At 37.2% G+C, this 16,498-nt stretch overlaps 1 protein-coding gene across 1 annotated transcript in view; it reads right to left on the bottom strand.

Moving 5' to 3' along the window:
• Positions 1 to 3,486: 3,486 nt before the first annotated feature.
• Positions 3,487 to 16,498, bottom strand: part of PAXIP1 (PAX interacting protein 1) — a 32,760-nt gene continuing 19,748 nt past the window's right edge. The window contains exons 9-21 of the mRNA XM_063324398.1: positions 15,867 to 15,962; positions 15,417 to 15,554; positions 13,950 to 14,071; positions 13,234 to 13,418; positions 13,060 to 13,103; positions 11,708 to 11,775; positions 11,217 to 11,319; positions 8,716 to 8,884; positions 6,853 to 6,953; positions 5,431 to 5,565; positions 5,272 to 5,347; positions 4,671 to 4,735; positions 3,487 to 4,221 (exon numbers count right to left, since the gene is read on the bottom strand). Coding sequence (XP_063180468.1) covers positions 4,210 to 4,221; positions 4,671 to 4,735; positions 5,272 to 5,347; positions 5,431 to 5,565; positions 6,853 to 6,953; positions 8,716 to 8,884; positions 11,217 to 11,319; positions 11,708 to 11,775; positions 13,060 to 13,103; positions 13,234 to 13,418; positions 13,950 to 14,071; positions 15,417 to 15,554; positions 15,867 to 15,962 — 1,314 coding nt within the window. The 3' untranslated portion in view covers positions 3,487 to 4,209. The remainder of the gene's footprint in view (positions 4,222 to 4,670; positions 4,736 to 5,271; positions 5,348 to 5,430; positions 5,566 to 6,852; positions 6,954 to 8,715; positions 8,885 to 11,216; positions 11,320 to 11,707; positions 11,776 to 13,059; positions 13,104 to 13,233; positions 13,419 to 13,949; positions 14,072 to 15,416; positions 15,555 to 15,866; positions 15,963 to 16,498) is intronic.

Below are 16,498 nucleotides of genomic sequence, written 5' to 3' on the forward strand. Positions count from 1 at the left end.
CATATAAACACCAACAGAACTGTCTTCTCATCTACCCCTCTGCCTTGAGGCAGGACAAACTAACTGAACTGCGCTTAGAAAGCGTTTGATGAAATTTTAATAGTAGAGCTGCGTAAAGGTTAAAGTTGCACAACCTTCCTAAACACAGCCGTTCTGGTACTTACCTGCTCCGCTCAGATGCTTCACACATCTTGAACTGTGCAGTTGGTTTTTTTTTATTCAGGAGCAGCTCAGCCCGAGTTGAAACTAGCAAGAGATGTGAAAGGCAGCATGAAAGGTTTCTGCAAATACACCACTGTCAAAAAAGAAAAGGAAAAGAAAGAAAAAAGAAAGTCTGCTGCTCAACGTGGCAGGGATGTAGTGACGGAAGACACGAAAAAGGCCAAGGTGACCAGCACTTTTTTCTCTTTTCGGTTTTGGGCTCCCCCATACAGTAGGACAATGACCCAGTGGAGCAAGTCCAGCAGAAGACCATCAAGATGATTAGGGGGTGTAAGTACGCAACGCACAAGGAGAAGCTGAGTGCACTCAGCCTTAAGAACAGAAGGTCTTACCGCTGTTTCCAACTCCCTGCTAGGAGAGTAGGAAGGATACAAGAGCCAGACTCTTCTTGGAGGTGCAGGGGCATGACATTAGATCCAACGGCTACTTGTGAAACAATGGGCATTCTGACCAGACATGAGGATGGTTCATTTGTTACCTCAAGGGTAGCAAAATACAGAAATGGGATGCCCACAGAGGCTGTGGCATCTCCATCCTTCGAGATACAGAAAACTTGCCTGGACCTCCAGAGGTCTCTTCCAGCTGCACTTCTACAATTCTGTTCTACAATTCTACTTTATGATTCATGGCAAAGCAAGCTGCAGGGTCACGAGCGGAGACCATTTCCCTGACTGCCAGCAGATCCCTAACCAGTGGAATGCCTCTGCTATCACACACAGGTTCTATATCTTTAAATAACTGCTGTATCAGAACACATTTTCTACAAAGAACATAAGCTTCTATTATGGACCTAATGCCTCTGCAAGCAACCAAACGATTTGAAAGTTATTTTTTCCTGAGTACAGGAGACAGGATCAAATAGACACTTCAGTATGTTAACCTTCCACTGAAGAAAAGGCATGTTCGTAACAGCAATCTAGTATGAGCATACTTCATCAAATCCTTTATCACTAATCACATGCACGGTAACATCTGTGCAAGCCAGTTGGCTCTGGACACCTCCTGCGGTTCTTGAAAGACTATTTCTTGGCAGGTTCTGTTTTTTTACTCTAATTGAAAGGTTAATCAAATCAGTCATACTTGTATGTTGGCTAAATAAACACACTGTCTCCACTGATGATGAAACAGATGCATTACCACTCACGTTTCCCACGGGGTTCATTTGTTCCATGATTGCATTTGGTTTTCTTCAAGCTCCTCTACGCAGTATCTGACAGCATTTTGGATAGTTTTCATAAGGAAATCTACCTTTCAGCTGCTACTGCATTCACATATCTCTTGACTCTTTGGCAAAGGTGTTATATATCCTCAACACTGCTTCGTTGTGGAAGAAGTTAATCCTAAAAAAGGTGAGAACTTTTACTGAGGCAGAAATGCGTTATCGAGTCTAGCAGTTTACGTTCCTGAGGCAGAACCTGCTAACACATTCAAGCCCGGTTTCTCTCTGCCTCTTCTCCCTCGGTGCTGGGTCTCATTCTGCAGGAAGCTGTTTTAGCAGGTCCTCTTCGCTTCTAGAACCCAGTCCTGCAAACTCATATGCCTCGCGTTTGATTTCACACACAGTTACACAGTGCCCCTGACTCATTACATCCACGTATCTCTTTTTAGCGCTTACATTTGCTACAGCAATTCATCGTTCCTGAGGCAGACAGAAGATATGCTGAATGCATGACAGGTAGGAAGTATTTATTCAAGGTAAGTTTCGTGTATCACATTTCCAAAAGTCCAAAAGCTACAACAGGCTGGTGCTGGTTTTAAAGGAAAAGGCATTAAAAACTCTCTGCAACCTGGTAACTAGTATAGTGAAGGAAGTCTCAAGCCATACAAAGATTAACACAAAGATTTAGGTGATTTCAGCATTAGTGTATTTGAAGGGATAAAAAAAAAAAAAAAAAAAGGTGTACTTTTATCTACACAAAAAAAAAAAGTATCTATGCAATGCATTAGTGTAGTTCTCTAGGGTGGGATTCATCTCACCTGTTCTAACAGATGTAGATTACTAAACTACTTTGCTAAACTGTTAAAAAATGCACCCTCCGCAGTGATCTGGAACTAACTCAGGTTTCAGAGAGATTCTCTCCCTCCACTGACAGTAAAGGGAGACCAGACTTGCCAGGTCTGCACGTCTAAACAACCTAAGTCATTTGCACAACAACTCATCAGCCAACAATTAACTCCCACTGCATTCCCTCCTCCTTTTTTTACTATTTTTAAAAGTTAAAGCCTAAAATTATGTTGTCAGCTTGCAATCTTAGGTCTCCACGTTAAAGACTTTGTCTTAATCTATCTCATAATGAAGAGGAAACTGTATTACGGAGAGCTGAACATCACACAAAGAAAAGGCACATCACTCTGCTGTTACAAGTAAATGGCATTTGGGGAAAAATACCACTTTCTTCCACCCTGTATCGCACTTTTTTAACTTCCAATGCACCCAAAACCATCTTGAGGCAAAGTATAACATTCTCATTTAGTACATTTTGTCACCTTACCAAAAGTCACGCTGATAGAAATTTTAGCTTCCCTGTTATCATCCTGTAGCCCCTTATTGATTACAACAGAAACGCCAAATCCAGGAATAAATTGGGATAGCTGGGAAACCCAGAGGCAGCAGTAACAGGCAAGAGGCACGGTACTGACCTCCGTGGGAATTCACCCATCTTGAAATTTACTCCCACTGTGTTTTTACAGCTTGAATTTGTCCTTCACTTGAGCACTTTGTTGAACTGAGATGTGGGAAAAAAGGCAACAGAAACAGTGGCCAAGTATCAGCTGGATTTACCTTTTAAGCCATAGCACAAAAGACATTTGAAATGAATAATTTCTCTGTAGAAAGCTTTGCATACGCTAAAAATAGCAGCTTACCTCAGTTTAATGATACTGTAATTGTAAAAGCTTCTCTGTAAAATGGTTCTGCATAGAAATACAAAATGTTTGAAAAAAAAAAATAGCATGATAAGCTATTGTTTAAAGTAGGTTTTTATCTTGTATTTTGAATCGTTCTGTGAATGGTTCACAAGGCGCTGTAATACACTTGATGACATACAGAGAAGGAGATATCTGCAATCCCCAGCCGGAGTTTAATGGCTTGCTGATCAAACAATAAATGCTTTTAGGATAACTTTTTCATCTACTAGAATCTGAACTGACAAAAATGGCAAAGTCAGGTTATTAGAACTGTGCGTGTATTAGGAAATACAACTGAATATAGATTTGGGAGACTAGTTTTTAATATTTATTTAGTAAAACTCACTATACAAACAAGTTATCACAACAGCATAATATGTGGGCTTATATTTCCCCCTTCCTTCAAGCTATTTCTTTGTTGCAGTAAAAACACATATATACATTTACAATGATTTCCCTTTAAAGCACTGGGATTTCATATATTAAAACATACCTGGTGAAATAAGCTTGAAATAATTGTACATTGCTTGGAAAAAGATTTGAGTAATTTACTCTTACCAGAGTGCCATTGTTGCACAGTATTCAAAAAAATGAACCACCACTAAAATATAGAGTAAAACATTTAAAAGTACATTTATTTAAAATGTGGGCAAAATATCAATATAAAAGAAAATAGAGTATAAGAAATAAAAATAAAGTACAAAACATTTTCATCTTCAACATCCATAATTTAATAGATAGCAAGCCCTTTTATTTTTACATCCAAATTACACTTTTGGCTGAAGTACCATCATTTACGTTAAAATGTTTAAAAACGGGCTAATCATGATAGCTAAAGTGGGCTCTTTTAAAATGGTAGTATAATACAAAACATAGTAAATTATGTTTCAGCATAATAAAATTACACATCCTAAAAAAGATGCAGTTTATTTTTGCTTTCCTGCTTTAAACTGCTCATCATCCCTAGGAAAACAGCTGGAAAACAGCATCCACAGGAAGTTTTAGTTGCTTTGTACAATGGCTGAACAGCTAGATTTAATGCTCCAAGGATTCCGAAGCAGTAAGGCATTTTACTACCCATCAAGTAAATTTATATGTATGTTTGTTAAGAAAGAACAACTTTAAGAAATGATTGCAAAATAGAACTTTTATAAAAAACATACATAAAGACATAGAACTCCTACTGGTTCCTACACTGCATTTATCAAACAGGGTTTATAATCCTCAGTAAAAAGCTATTTTCCTCATCCACAAGTAACTCGTGACCAATATTTTCCATCATGACAAGTTGTTTTCTTCCTATTGCTTCATATTCTAGTATTGTTATTTTCTGACAACCCTGACTCCCACCTCCACTGAAGTACTTCCTATCAAAAAGTAATTCCACTTTGAATTTAAGCTAGGTTTCTGGGTGTTAAACTGCCCTCCCATCAAGTAAACATTACACATCCTAAAACATTATAAATAATGAGTTCATAATTAAGAAAACCTTTCAGTAAACTACAGTTCCCCAAGCAGTGGACAGCCTTTACACAAAAAGGATATGATTCGTAATCCAGTGTTTGAGTAAGTACTCCAGTCAGGACAAACTCAGCATTGTGGACATCTGGAAATACCAAAAACATGCACAGATTTTACACCCTGCAAAGACATTCTGCCTCATGTCTGTCAGGAGGGGCCATTCTGTACCTTTCTGCTCTCCACGCAAAGGTGTAAGGGAGTATTGTCCCACCATTACCAGAGCCCTACTGTTAGCTGTTACACACGGCGCTAGGCTTCCAGCGCATGTCTTTATTAATAAACACACCGTGTCCTGGGGTTCTACAGTTCAGTAAAAATAGATAGTGGAAAACCCCAAATCTTTAACTAACTCGATGAATACTGAGACAGTAATCTTGCCTCAGGCAGGACAGAAGCCTCAAGTTCAAGCCAGTGATTTATGGTGACCTGGCTATAAAATACCTTTATTAGAAATATCTAGCAAACAGCTGGCTCAGATTTCTCTGCGGTTTGCAGGATAGACCACGTATTCCTCTGTTATTACCTGAGAGCTTCAAAAGATGTGTACTTGTAAAATAATAATAATAAAAAAATCAAAACACCAGTTGTATTGTTCAAATTACATTGATAGCTTATACATACCTATGGCTCTTGCGAAATATTCTCGGCATAAGTGAAGATCATTCTCACAGGAAATCAAGATTATCTCAGGCAAACTCTAAACAAAAGAAACTAATGGTGAGCTCAGAATAGCACAGTAAGGTATTACTAATACATTTTCAAAAGCAACACTGTACACACTTTGTTCTGCTTATGCTCCATGAGTTTTCGAAAAGAAGGTTGTTTAGATAATACTTTTCCTCCCGCACACTCCACAATAGCTTTCATAGTGGAAAGGCTGGGACAAATTCCAGGTGTAATGTAAAAATATTTTCCCTAAAAAGAGAAGAGAAAGAATAAGAAAAAAGCATTATTTTGTCAATTGATTTCTGCAAGACGTCAAGTTTTATTATCATGTTACTCCTATACAATCACAGGGCGGGCTTTGTAAGCTGGTGTTAGATACCACAGCTTAAAGCAACAAATTTCATCAGCTGTTGAGTTGTCCTTAATTAGCACTGATCTGTTTTCCCCGGTGAGGCAAACCCACAATTTTAATAAATATGAACAGCTCAGGTGTGCCTATTTCAACACCTTTAAAATAATAACCAGGAAACCTTCAAATGACCACAGGTTAAACTATGGTTAAAGAAAAATCAAAAAAAAGCCAAAAAACCAAACAAAAAATCCACCAACCCCCCCCAAAAAAGTTAACTGCAGCTTGGTAAGACTATAGGAACAACAGTGTTCCTTGCTTCTTCAAGCACAGGGACATCTCAAGTGTCACAAAAGAACTTTCAGCTTTTAATTGGTAGCCAATGTATTACTTTCTGACAAAAATTATCCTCCTGCATGACTGAGACTGATGGAGGTGATCAGATCACAAAGTAGATTATCTTTGTTTACCAGCTAGGAATAAAAAAAAACCAAACCACCTTGCCATTTAGACCGCAAAACTGAGTGAAATGTATTATTTAGTCTTAATAAAAGACACAGATTCTTTTTCATTACAAGTTGTAAAAATACCCTTTTTAGGTGGTTTGCCTCAAGAAGTCTCAAATTCAGTTACACTGAAGAATCTCTAGCAACTTTGATTTCTGCACTCTGCACTGTAACACAATTTTAACCAGAGGCATGAAAACCATCTTGCACCATCCCTGCAAACAGCCTGGTGCTAAGTACAGTCTTCAAGGAGAATTGGACCAGAACTCCCTGAGGCTGAAGTGCAAACTCACTCTCAGACCCCCAGTTTGAAGAGCAAGTGCTTTGACTATCAGGCCGGTATTGAAAAAAGAGCAAAGTCCCTTCCATAAGTGGCATTTTACAAATAATAGAGCAGTGTTCTAGATTTTGTAAGAGAACAAATACTGTTAACTATACTGAGCGTATACTGAGCATGTTTTGTTCACATCTACAGGATCCAGTCACTTAGAGAGCTTAGATCCATCCCAACAATGCTTAGGCAGGATATAGGCATAAAGTAACAAACAAAATTTAAACCAAATGCTTCACGTTATATGCTAGTCTGTTTTATAGCCCTCGACTACAAGAGCTGTGGTCCCAATGCCTAAAACATCAGGTTGAAAAGCTCCAAGTATTTAAATGTTCTTTTAAACCACTTACCTTGAACAGTGGAGCTACTTGTGCTCGCTTTAGAGACTCCTCTAAACTAAAGCAGAATAGCACCTCAGCTTCAGCATCTCTGAGCACAAAGTTCTGCTCATCTGAAAAAGAAAGACTGATGATGTAATGCAGGAAAGAAAAAAGCATCCACGTCACTCAAGATCTAGTACGATCAGAAAACTTTGGTGGGAGAGTGCCTCTGAATGGTAAACACTCACTAATTTTAACCTGATTAGGCATCTTGTAAGGATGACCCACGACTACTTGGAGAATAAAATTGTGTGTGTATTTTCCACTTGTGCATCTAGCAACAACCATTGTCCTATAAAGTCCCTTTTTCTAACTTATTGTGGGAACCTGCAAACTTTTATTTGTTGATTCTCTACAAAGAGGCAGAATGATTAAGTTTAAGTTCAAATCACTGTGAACAACTTACGGAAGCCCAGAAACTGTCTTCAACTCCTCACGCTGCCTTAACAGAACAACCTATCCATCTGGTTTTCCCTTGTCCTATTATTCACCTGATTTTTCTTTTTTTTTTTTTTTTTTATTAGGGATGGAATTTTAGTCTTAACTTACCTTTTCACAAAAAGCTATATCAAACACATTTCGAAATCAGCTTTAATTCAAAATACTTAAATTTAACGAAAAACAGAATGTATATGGAGAACAAATTGGTCTTTCCAAGTATAATTCTGACAACCTGCAAGAGATGGTGTTAACACTCTTCCATAAGACCAAGAAAACCAATAGGACAATTTTTCTAAACAATTGCTGTATTTTAAGTCATTGTACTAGGTACAAAATTGAAGGCAGCCCATTAGCTACAAATCGACTAAATTTCAGTAGACAAGTAAAGTACTTCAAGTCCTAGATCAAAACAGTCATCCTTCTGTATCCCCTGACCTTCTTTATCTTCTAACAGCTTTCAAAGGCATTGATTTCTCAGCTCACTGATGCTGAACCAAGCAAGTCGCTTTCTCCAGATTTATAAAAATGCTTATAAAAATGCTTGCTGTTTATTGATTTAAGTCTTTGTGATGGTTAGGCAGCAATGCTATATATTTGCTCCTTTCAAATGAATTATATAAAAAGCATAAAACAACCATAAAACAAATAATCAGCCTTTAAGAAGATTTTCTTCAGATTCAACATCCTTGTCAAGTAGACTTAAACCATCTATGTTTTTCTCTTCAGCTGTCAACAGAAAAGCGGTGCAAACACAAAGTCAACGTATTCCAAGACAGTTACAGTACTAGACCAATTAATTTTAATTATTTAAATGCATTTTTGTATTTACAACATTGGCTTCGTTCTTTACAACTAATACTTTAGAAAAAATATTGAAAACAAAAGCATTTGGGGTTTAAAAAGTAATGTAATCAAATCTGCAAAGGACCACATGAGAAAGAAATATAATGCTTAACAACATGCAACTATTTAAACACTCTAAAGTCAACTTTTAAAGTATTTTTTTTTACTTCATTTAATGGAAAGAAACAACATTACATGAAATAAAAACTAAAAGAAACAAAATGTTCTGTTGAAAGAACTTAATAAAAAATAATACATAATTTCTTCTTATTTAATGACACCAAGTGAAATACAAACCTCAAGTGAAATACGAACTAGCTGCTAGTATAATTGTTTAAACATAACATGAGTTATTAACTATACTAGTCAGATTTGCTGTAGACTTAAAATCTCTGCTGTCAAAACTGAACTCTTTAGGAAACTGGCAAGAGAAGACACTAAAGTCAGAAGTCAAAACAATTAAGTGTATTTAAATATGCATGCTCTCTTCGCATACTTAAATCAGCAAACCTTCAGTTTACTATATAAGATGATACTAGTTTAACTTACCAACAAACTTCTGGCATTTGAAACACTCTTCTAACCACTCTGGAGTTACTATGTGCTTGACTACAGAAATTGCTGTCAGGAACTTGACGGTTCGGGTCACTTTACTGGCAATTAGGTGGGTACATTTCTGGGCAGATTCTGCTACTTCACCTCCGAGGATATATAGTTTCTGAAAGTTGTACAACACAGAAATCAGAATGGAACAGTCCTTTAAAAACTGGAGGAAAAAAACGAATCATAACATCACCATCAAGTAAAACTAAGCTCCTAACGAAACAGTAAATGTAGGAAAATTCTGTATTACAGCCATTCGTTTACTAAAGATGATTAAAGGGCAGAATTTACAGCATTGAATATCCAGGTATTTCCAGACACAAATTTCATCTGGCAAGACTGAAAGCTACATTCTGCTTCTGCAGTTTTTCTGGGGTTTTTTTTTGTTGTTTTTTGTTTTTTTAAGAAAGGAAAGAAATAATTATAAGATACAAATTAAAATCTAAGTACAACATGCTATTAAATTTAAGTAAGCAGAAAATTTAATGATTTTGCTCTTTTCTATGGAAGGTGTAACATACCCTGTAGCTACAGTAAACTTAATTTTGCTAGTATTTTCTTTGAAGAGAAAAGCAACTCATGAAAAACATGTGTTCTTTAAATACACTAGTTCCACATGTATTTTTGATGATACTGAGTAACTACCCCTCAGTAACTACCCCTTTCCTTGGTTTAAACTACCAAACCCAAACTAATTCTTCACAGTTGCTGCCTTGTCAGTTAGATAGAAGTCATTATCTGAAGGGATTAGTAATACAACTAATTAGCTGGTGAGGCATATCAAATTACCACAGGTGTTAGTTACAAGTAGAGTGCTCCCTCTCATAAACATTTAAAGAATGAAAAAATATTTGGACAGCTTCAGTATCTATGCACCAGGGATTTCTGATTTTCTGTGACGAGCATTTTGTACAAAAGAATAAAAAAGCCACCAATATCTTTAAGTATAAATATTTAACATACTGGGGTGATTTTACTACAAAAGTCATCAGGAGACACCCAAGCGAGAAGCCCTATGGGGTTATTAGAAGCCCTGAAAGATCTCTGCCATCCCTCTGTACTGCTCTGATAATAACGAACAAGTAGGTTAGACAGGGACAATGTTTTAAGGTTTTCTTTACCGTGCTGGCTTACTTTGACGGTTTGCATAAAGATTATATACAAAAATAGTATTCAGTGACACTGAACCTCTCTACTATTTATCCCCTTCAGGTACGTATAAACACACTGTGAATAGCACACCTGTACACCTACAAAAGGCAAAGGCTGTTAATTCCATAGTTAATACATGTTCACCCCAAACGCTTTATACCTATGAGGGCACATCTTGTAAGGTTTCCATCCTGACGTTCAAGGAACCCTTTGGGCATGCAGGAAAAAAGACCTACCCCTCCATCCCAAGAGGACGGGGAGTATCCAGACTCAGGTAGGTACCCAAACTCTGAAAGGTCTTGATGATATCATCGCTGACAAGTTTAGATTCAACTTCACAGGCCTCGAGGCTGAAGTTGATTTTTCATTTCTGTGAGCCATAGCTGTTACCAAAACAGATTCTCCATATAACTAACCCGGTACCAACATGACAAAAAAATGAGGAGCTGACACTGGAACTTTACATGACAAGCTAAAAAGTATTTTAAGTCCCAAAATATTTAATACCAAGCTCCAACCGCAAGGGAATAAACTCCAAAGTTTTTACTACTTTAAAAAGAAGTTTAGGTAAAATAAAGACATTAGGTATTTTTGAGTACACTGACTAGGCCTCATTTACTTTTGATTAGCTGGAGCAGGCATCGGCGTCAGGATCTTTCATGCACTACTGAGATCAGCAGTTAAAAAAACCCTGTGCCAACATGTGACAAATAACGTAAATTAAAAGTTCTTTTGGAACAAATATTTACTAGTTATTAAGGTTCAAGGAGTGATTGGATTTTTATACCATTAGAAGAATGTTACAAATTATTTAGAGGTAAATTCTGGTACAGCTTTATGAGGGAACAGAACAAAATCTCCATGGGAACTTATTATCTCACACCTGCCATAAGCTTTGTCATCAGCTTGCTTTGAAGCATTTGGCCTTACAGATAACAACTAGATTAGAAGAGTCTTGGGTCTCATCCAGTACAACCATCACTACTTTTCTCACCTAAATTTAGTCATGAAGTTTGCTGATTTAAAAACAAACGTGGAGGCAGCCTTCTTGCTTTTTAAATAATCGTATAGAAAGAACAAATAAGTAGCACAGAAGTACGAAGTAGTTAACTAAAGCAGAACACTTACCAAAGCTCATTTCACGTAAATCTATGCTCTAACCTCAGCCCCAGTAGGCATGGGGTTTTATCCACTAGATGTACCTTAATCGAGTCTTAGATAGCAAAAATTCAACATCAAGAAAAAAGTTAGGAGATGTTTCAATGTAGTTCACAGGAGATAAGCATGAAAGTCACCTTAATGTACTGTTGAACTTGCATAGGTTCAAATCCTGTGAAGAGCACCATCGGTGTCAATTCTGGGGTGAGTTTTTTAGTAGGTGGTGGTAGGTCTTCAATCCTACAAAATCCATGAAATACAGCAGAATGTGAAGTTTGGGGCCAAAGTTGTATTATTATTTTAAAACTACACAAGCACACTCTTGCAACTTTTATCAATGGAAGTACTCAGATGAATGAGAATTAGGCAGGATCAGTCTCGTGAAGAAAAAATTGCCATGCTGAGAACAGGACATTTTCTCCTGCTTCTATTCTCTCACAATTCTCTTAGTACTTCACTCTCTACTTATTATTTTATTCCTGCCACTTGAGGAGCTGGCAATATGCAAAAACCATTTATAGTTATGTCAATTAGCAGGGCAGAGGATGGAACTAGACTGATGGCCAGCTGACACTTCTGTGGGAAAGTCAATTAAGGACTACCGGCACTGATGGCACACTCGTCTTACCTTGCTCTTTTGGCAGATGGCTGAAGACTGGATTCATTTTGCTTTGGTTTCAAAGGCAACCTCACACCCTGAAATTAGAACATCTACATGTTTACATCTGAATGGAGCAGGGAAACCAATTTCTGAAAAGAGGAAAACTATACATCGATATTCTGAGATTATATTAAAGAAAATTAAACATAAAAAAACAATGCGCACTGGTGCACCTATTGCTTACACAACTGACTCAAGAGCAAAGCTGAGAATTAACTAAAACTTCTCCACAAAGTTACGTAAAAATGTAAGTGTACACCAAATAAAATATGGTGGGACTTTTCTTCCTTTAAATAAAGCTCGTAATCATCAATGGAAAACCCAAAGAAATAAATGAGAAAGAGAGTGAAAAACTTGTCCATTTGTTAAATGCGTGATGACTACAATATTCTTCCAGGTGCTTAAATATCAACAGAAAATACTGGCACCTGCGTTTTAAACGCTCAAGTTCCCTAACTACATAAAGAGAAGCTCCAGTGGATGCTCAGGTACTCACTGGATAGACCCTCCCGTCTCCCCAGTACTAGATCAGCCACTAGAGCGTTTGCCCAGGAGTAGAGAAATGCAGCTTTTAGGCTCTCCCTGGCCTGAGTAACTTGAAACCACAGCTCTCACTTGCAGGAGCCTGTGACAACAATTCCTTTTTAACCTGCAAATCCACACCTGAAATTTAATGAGGAATGCTAGAGGCACATGACCAAAAAGAGACAGGCAGCATTATTCCAGCCTTGCTGTGAGGATGGTCCTTTGGGAGGAACAGGCCACGGGGGTTTGTCCCCTGCTCTCAGGAATGAGTGGTTTTATGCTAGACAATCGCTAGTAAGAGCCGCTGGAAAGAAAAGCGCACACGCTCACTTTTTGATAGACATTTCAACTATGAAAATGCAAAAAGTAGATGGCATCAACACCGTCTGACAGGCAGCTATCCTCGAAAAAGATTTCTGGTGCTCTGCCTTAAAAACCCTCATGTGGCCTCATTTTCAGATAGTGTTAAGTATTGACTCAAAAAATACCAAGCCTTTTCTAAAGGTTTGACGTAAAAATTGAAGAGTGAAGCACTAGCTCAAGACGTCTCAAAAGTAACTTGATTTTGTACATCACAGTGCAGGTTCTTAGTTCTGCAAAAGATTATTGCTCAGATTTCTCAAAATAAAATAGAGAGAACACTAGCAGGAAGTAAAGCCAGGAGGTTCAGCACGGCTCTGCGTAAGTCCCTCTGGCCTGCTGCACACGACATACACGCATGTGCTCACCCATTAAAAACACTAAAGAGTAATCTTACAAAAATAGTTGTATATATACACAATAATTCAACATACCATTAGAAGTTCTGGTGATACCTTTAATGGGACTCTCCAAGCATCTAGGAAATGAAGAACAAAACACAAATGAAAGCACTGCAAAGTTCTTTAGAACAGAAGATGCATCTATCAATTAAACGGGTACATATATAAATGCCACAGAACACAGGATTTGGGGCCTGCCGCTCTTACCCAAAAGGTTTAGAACTAGATGTTGACTAGGAGAAAGCGGATCCTGAAGACTGAACACTGTATACCGACTGTGCTGTATCTGCCGTAAAGCTTCAAAATTTCCTAGCAGTATGTCACAGAGCCACTGCGCATTTACACATGGTATTCTCCACTCTTTAGCCTTCTCATACTTCAAGCCACTGGGCCTTATTGTTCAGAGATGAAGAAAAGAAAATATATTTTAATAAAACAGTTAAAACAGCAATTTCTAATAATAAACCTAAAATATCAGTATATGTGTGTTGGCCTCTGAAAAAATACTTTTCCTTTATGTGCTAGAACAAGTCAATTAGGGGAGTATTTCTGCCCCAAATGGAATCAAGTTAGACCTGGATTTAACTTAATTGTCCCACCCCCGACGTTTTAAAACAATTATTAAAAAAGAAGATATTTTACTTATAGATGATGTAACAGTCAGCATCACTTACAAAATATTGTGAAACAGTGGAATTGGAAACGACTTCTCTTTTGCCTGTCTTCAGGCCAAATTTACCGTATTACAGTGTGCAGTAAATTAGCTCAAGAAAGAACATCACTAAGTTTATTGCTATGAAATCACAAAATTGATTAAAATTAACATTCTTATGATGACATGTAATTAGCACCTCACGTTAAGAAAAGCACTAACTGGCAACAGGCAACTGAGAAGCTGAATATTGCAGGGATAAACCACTTACTCTTTACAGATGAGAACTGTATTGCTGCGACACAGGTAGCCTGTGTATTTGGCACCTGCTAGGTAGGCCATCAGTTTGAGGTCATCTCTGTCACTATCAACAAATCCTGTCACCGAGATTATCTACAGATAGAAACAGACAGTTACGAATAACTGAACATAGACGGTACTTACAAAACACTCCTGTTGAAAGTATTTTTGTGTTACTAACTTTTTTACATTACAGCGAAATACACAGTATCGTTAACTATGGCACATAGAAAATTAAAACATGGTTTGTAGAATAAATAAAGTACAATTTAAAAGTGATTTGTTTATACATAATCATTTCAGGTTTTCAGCACTAATTCTGACTAAGGAAGAGTCATTTTCATTTTGCTGGTCAGCTTTTTCTCATTTAAAGGCTACAACGTTTTACTGTGAAAGAGCTCACAGCTAGTTTTCTTCTGGCACATGCGTCGCGTCTTTCTTCTGCTGTTGTTTACATTCAGGGAGACAGAGAAACGCTTACACGTACTTGCTTGCCCTACTCTACTTTTAAAAATCTCCTGAACGCTGTGCTCTACCCCGCCATGGCGCCAAGTAAACTGTGTCAGCTGATCGTAGGTGGTGAACGGTAATTCCACCTCTCCCATTCTTATCCTTAGTCTTGCCAACTTTTAATTTTTGCCATTCTCTCTTTTTATTTAGGAAAAGGCAACAGCAATGTTGTTGTTGATAATAAACTACATTTATTACATATTACATTTACTACTAACCACTGTGTTCACATGCATGTTGTTATATTCTAATTTTCCCAAACCTGTATTTCTTTTTATACCTTTTAGAACAGTCTAGTAGTAAGGCCATCATCCTGAACGCCTGCATCCGGCACAAAGAAATCCAATGCCAAGATATACTTTGGAATCTTGTTTTATGTTGCATAGTGTATTTCAAGATGTAACCAATTCAAATGCAAGTCTATGTTTCGACACCACAAAATCCAACTTCCTCGGGGCTCCTCATTGCACAGGTTACTGGAACTGTAACCTCCTGCTCTCTGATTAACAGAACAGGCTTCCTTTTCTGGTATTTGCTAGGTATTGACCCAGAAAAACCCTCAAAAAATACCTTCAAAATATTTGGTTACGGTACAGGAAGCATATACTGTTAGACATACTGTTAATCAAAAACTAGGCAGCTTGGCTTCCTGCCATCCTGCTATGTATAACTCACATAATCTTTGCACCTCAGTTTTTAAGAGAACAATTCACAACACAGGTGTTACTCCTCACCCCTCAGAACTCAGTGAGACTTTCAAAGCACTCTGAATCACCCCGTAGCACGCACCACATCAACACAGGACCTTAAGAAGGTTTTCTTCCAAGACGAAAGAAATGTGTGTTTTGCTTTGATTAAGCACTTTCTAGCTATATTTTAACTGCTCATGTAATGAACCGAGCATCTGTTAGAAGCTTTTTCTTCTTACGTGTTGAGAGCATGGCTTTCCTCCTGGTGGAAATGCCACTGGAAAATGAAGGGCTCGATGAGGTGGTACCATTTTCTTCTTCTTCAAGATTGAGTTCAGCCAATGTGCTGTAATACATCTCTTCCTTTCTCTTAAAGCCTACGAATACGTGCATAAACAGCCTTTAAAAACCAAAATACATCTTTATTTTATTTTAAACTTTTCCTACAATACAAAGCTTTGATTTTAATCATTTGTTTTCCCCTACTTTTTCAGGATCCCTCTTCTCATAGCATCTTCCTTTGTGTTCTCTGGGATAAATCTACTACATGCATTATGAAAGTTTGTTATACCACAAACGATAAAAAAGCACATCATGAAAAGCTTTAATTATAAGTACATACTGGAAAGGTCTACGTTTCCCGTAATAAAATTAAAGCATGCATGAATACACGTTACTGGTTTGCTTACCTGAGCGTACATGTTACTGACTTGGCTTTCACAAAGAAGATGCGTACATCTGCTTGTAAGGGTAGGGTCCACTGTCCCACCATGTGCTTGAATGATCTGGTAAGAGAACAAACCCAAAACTTCTAATATATATATACATATATATATATAACAATTTTAAAATTACCCTAAGAAATGAACAGTCTTAAATAAAGTCTGCTCTTTAGGACATTGTCACCATTAGCACCATTTCACTGAAGAGTTACCCCCCCAAAAATGTTTGTTATCTAGCTTAAAAACGTTTTTGAAAAAAAAAAAAAAAAAAAAAAAAAGGGAAAAACCAAAATTAAATATGCACCTTTTCACTGAGCTACAAAAAGTCTATTTTTTTAGAATCAATTAAAAAAACCAAATAAAGATATATAAACAAAAAAACCCTTCTCATATTTTTTTTATTTTTGCAGTATAACTATTAAACAATTTTTCATGAACTATTCAATTCTATTTCAGCAATAAACACAAGTGCTGTTAAAAATGTCAACAGCTTACTTGATTATGCAAAATTGAAGGGAAAATTCAACTATAAAATCCATCAGAAGTTTCTGAAGAACACCAAAGTCCTCTCATTTAGGAAAGGATACAATCAGATTTTT

This window comes from Chroicocephalus ridibundus, chromosome 2 (assembly GCF_963924245.1).
Source record: "Chroicocephalus ridibundus chromosome 2, bChrRid1.1, whole genome shotgun sequence".
NCBI lineage: Eukaryota > Metazoa > Chordata > Aves > Charadriiformes > Laridae > Chroicocephalus > Chroicocephalus ridibundus.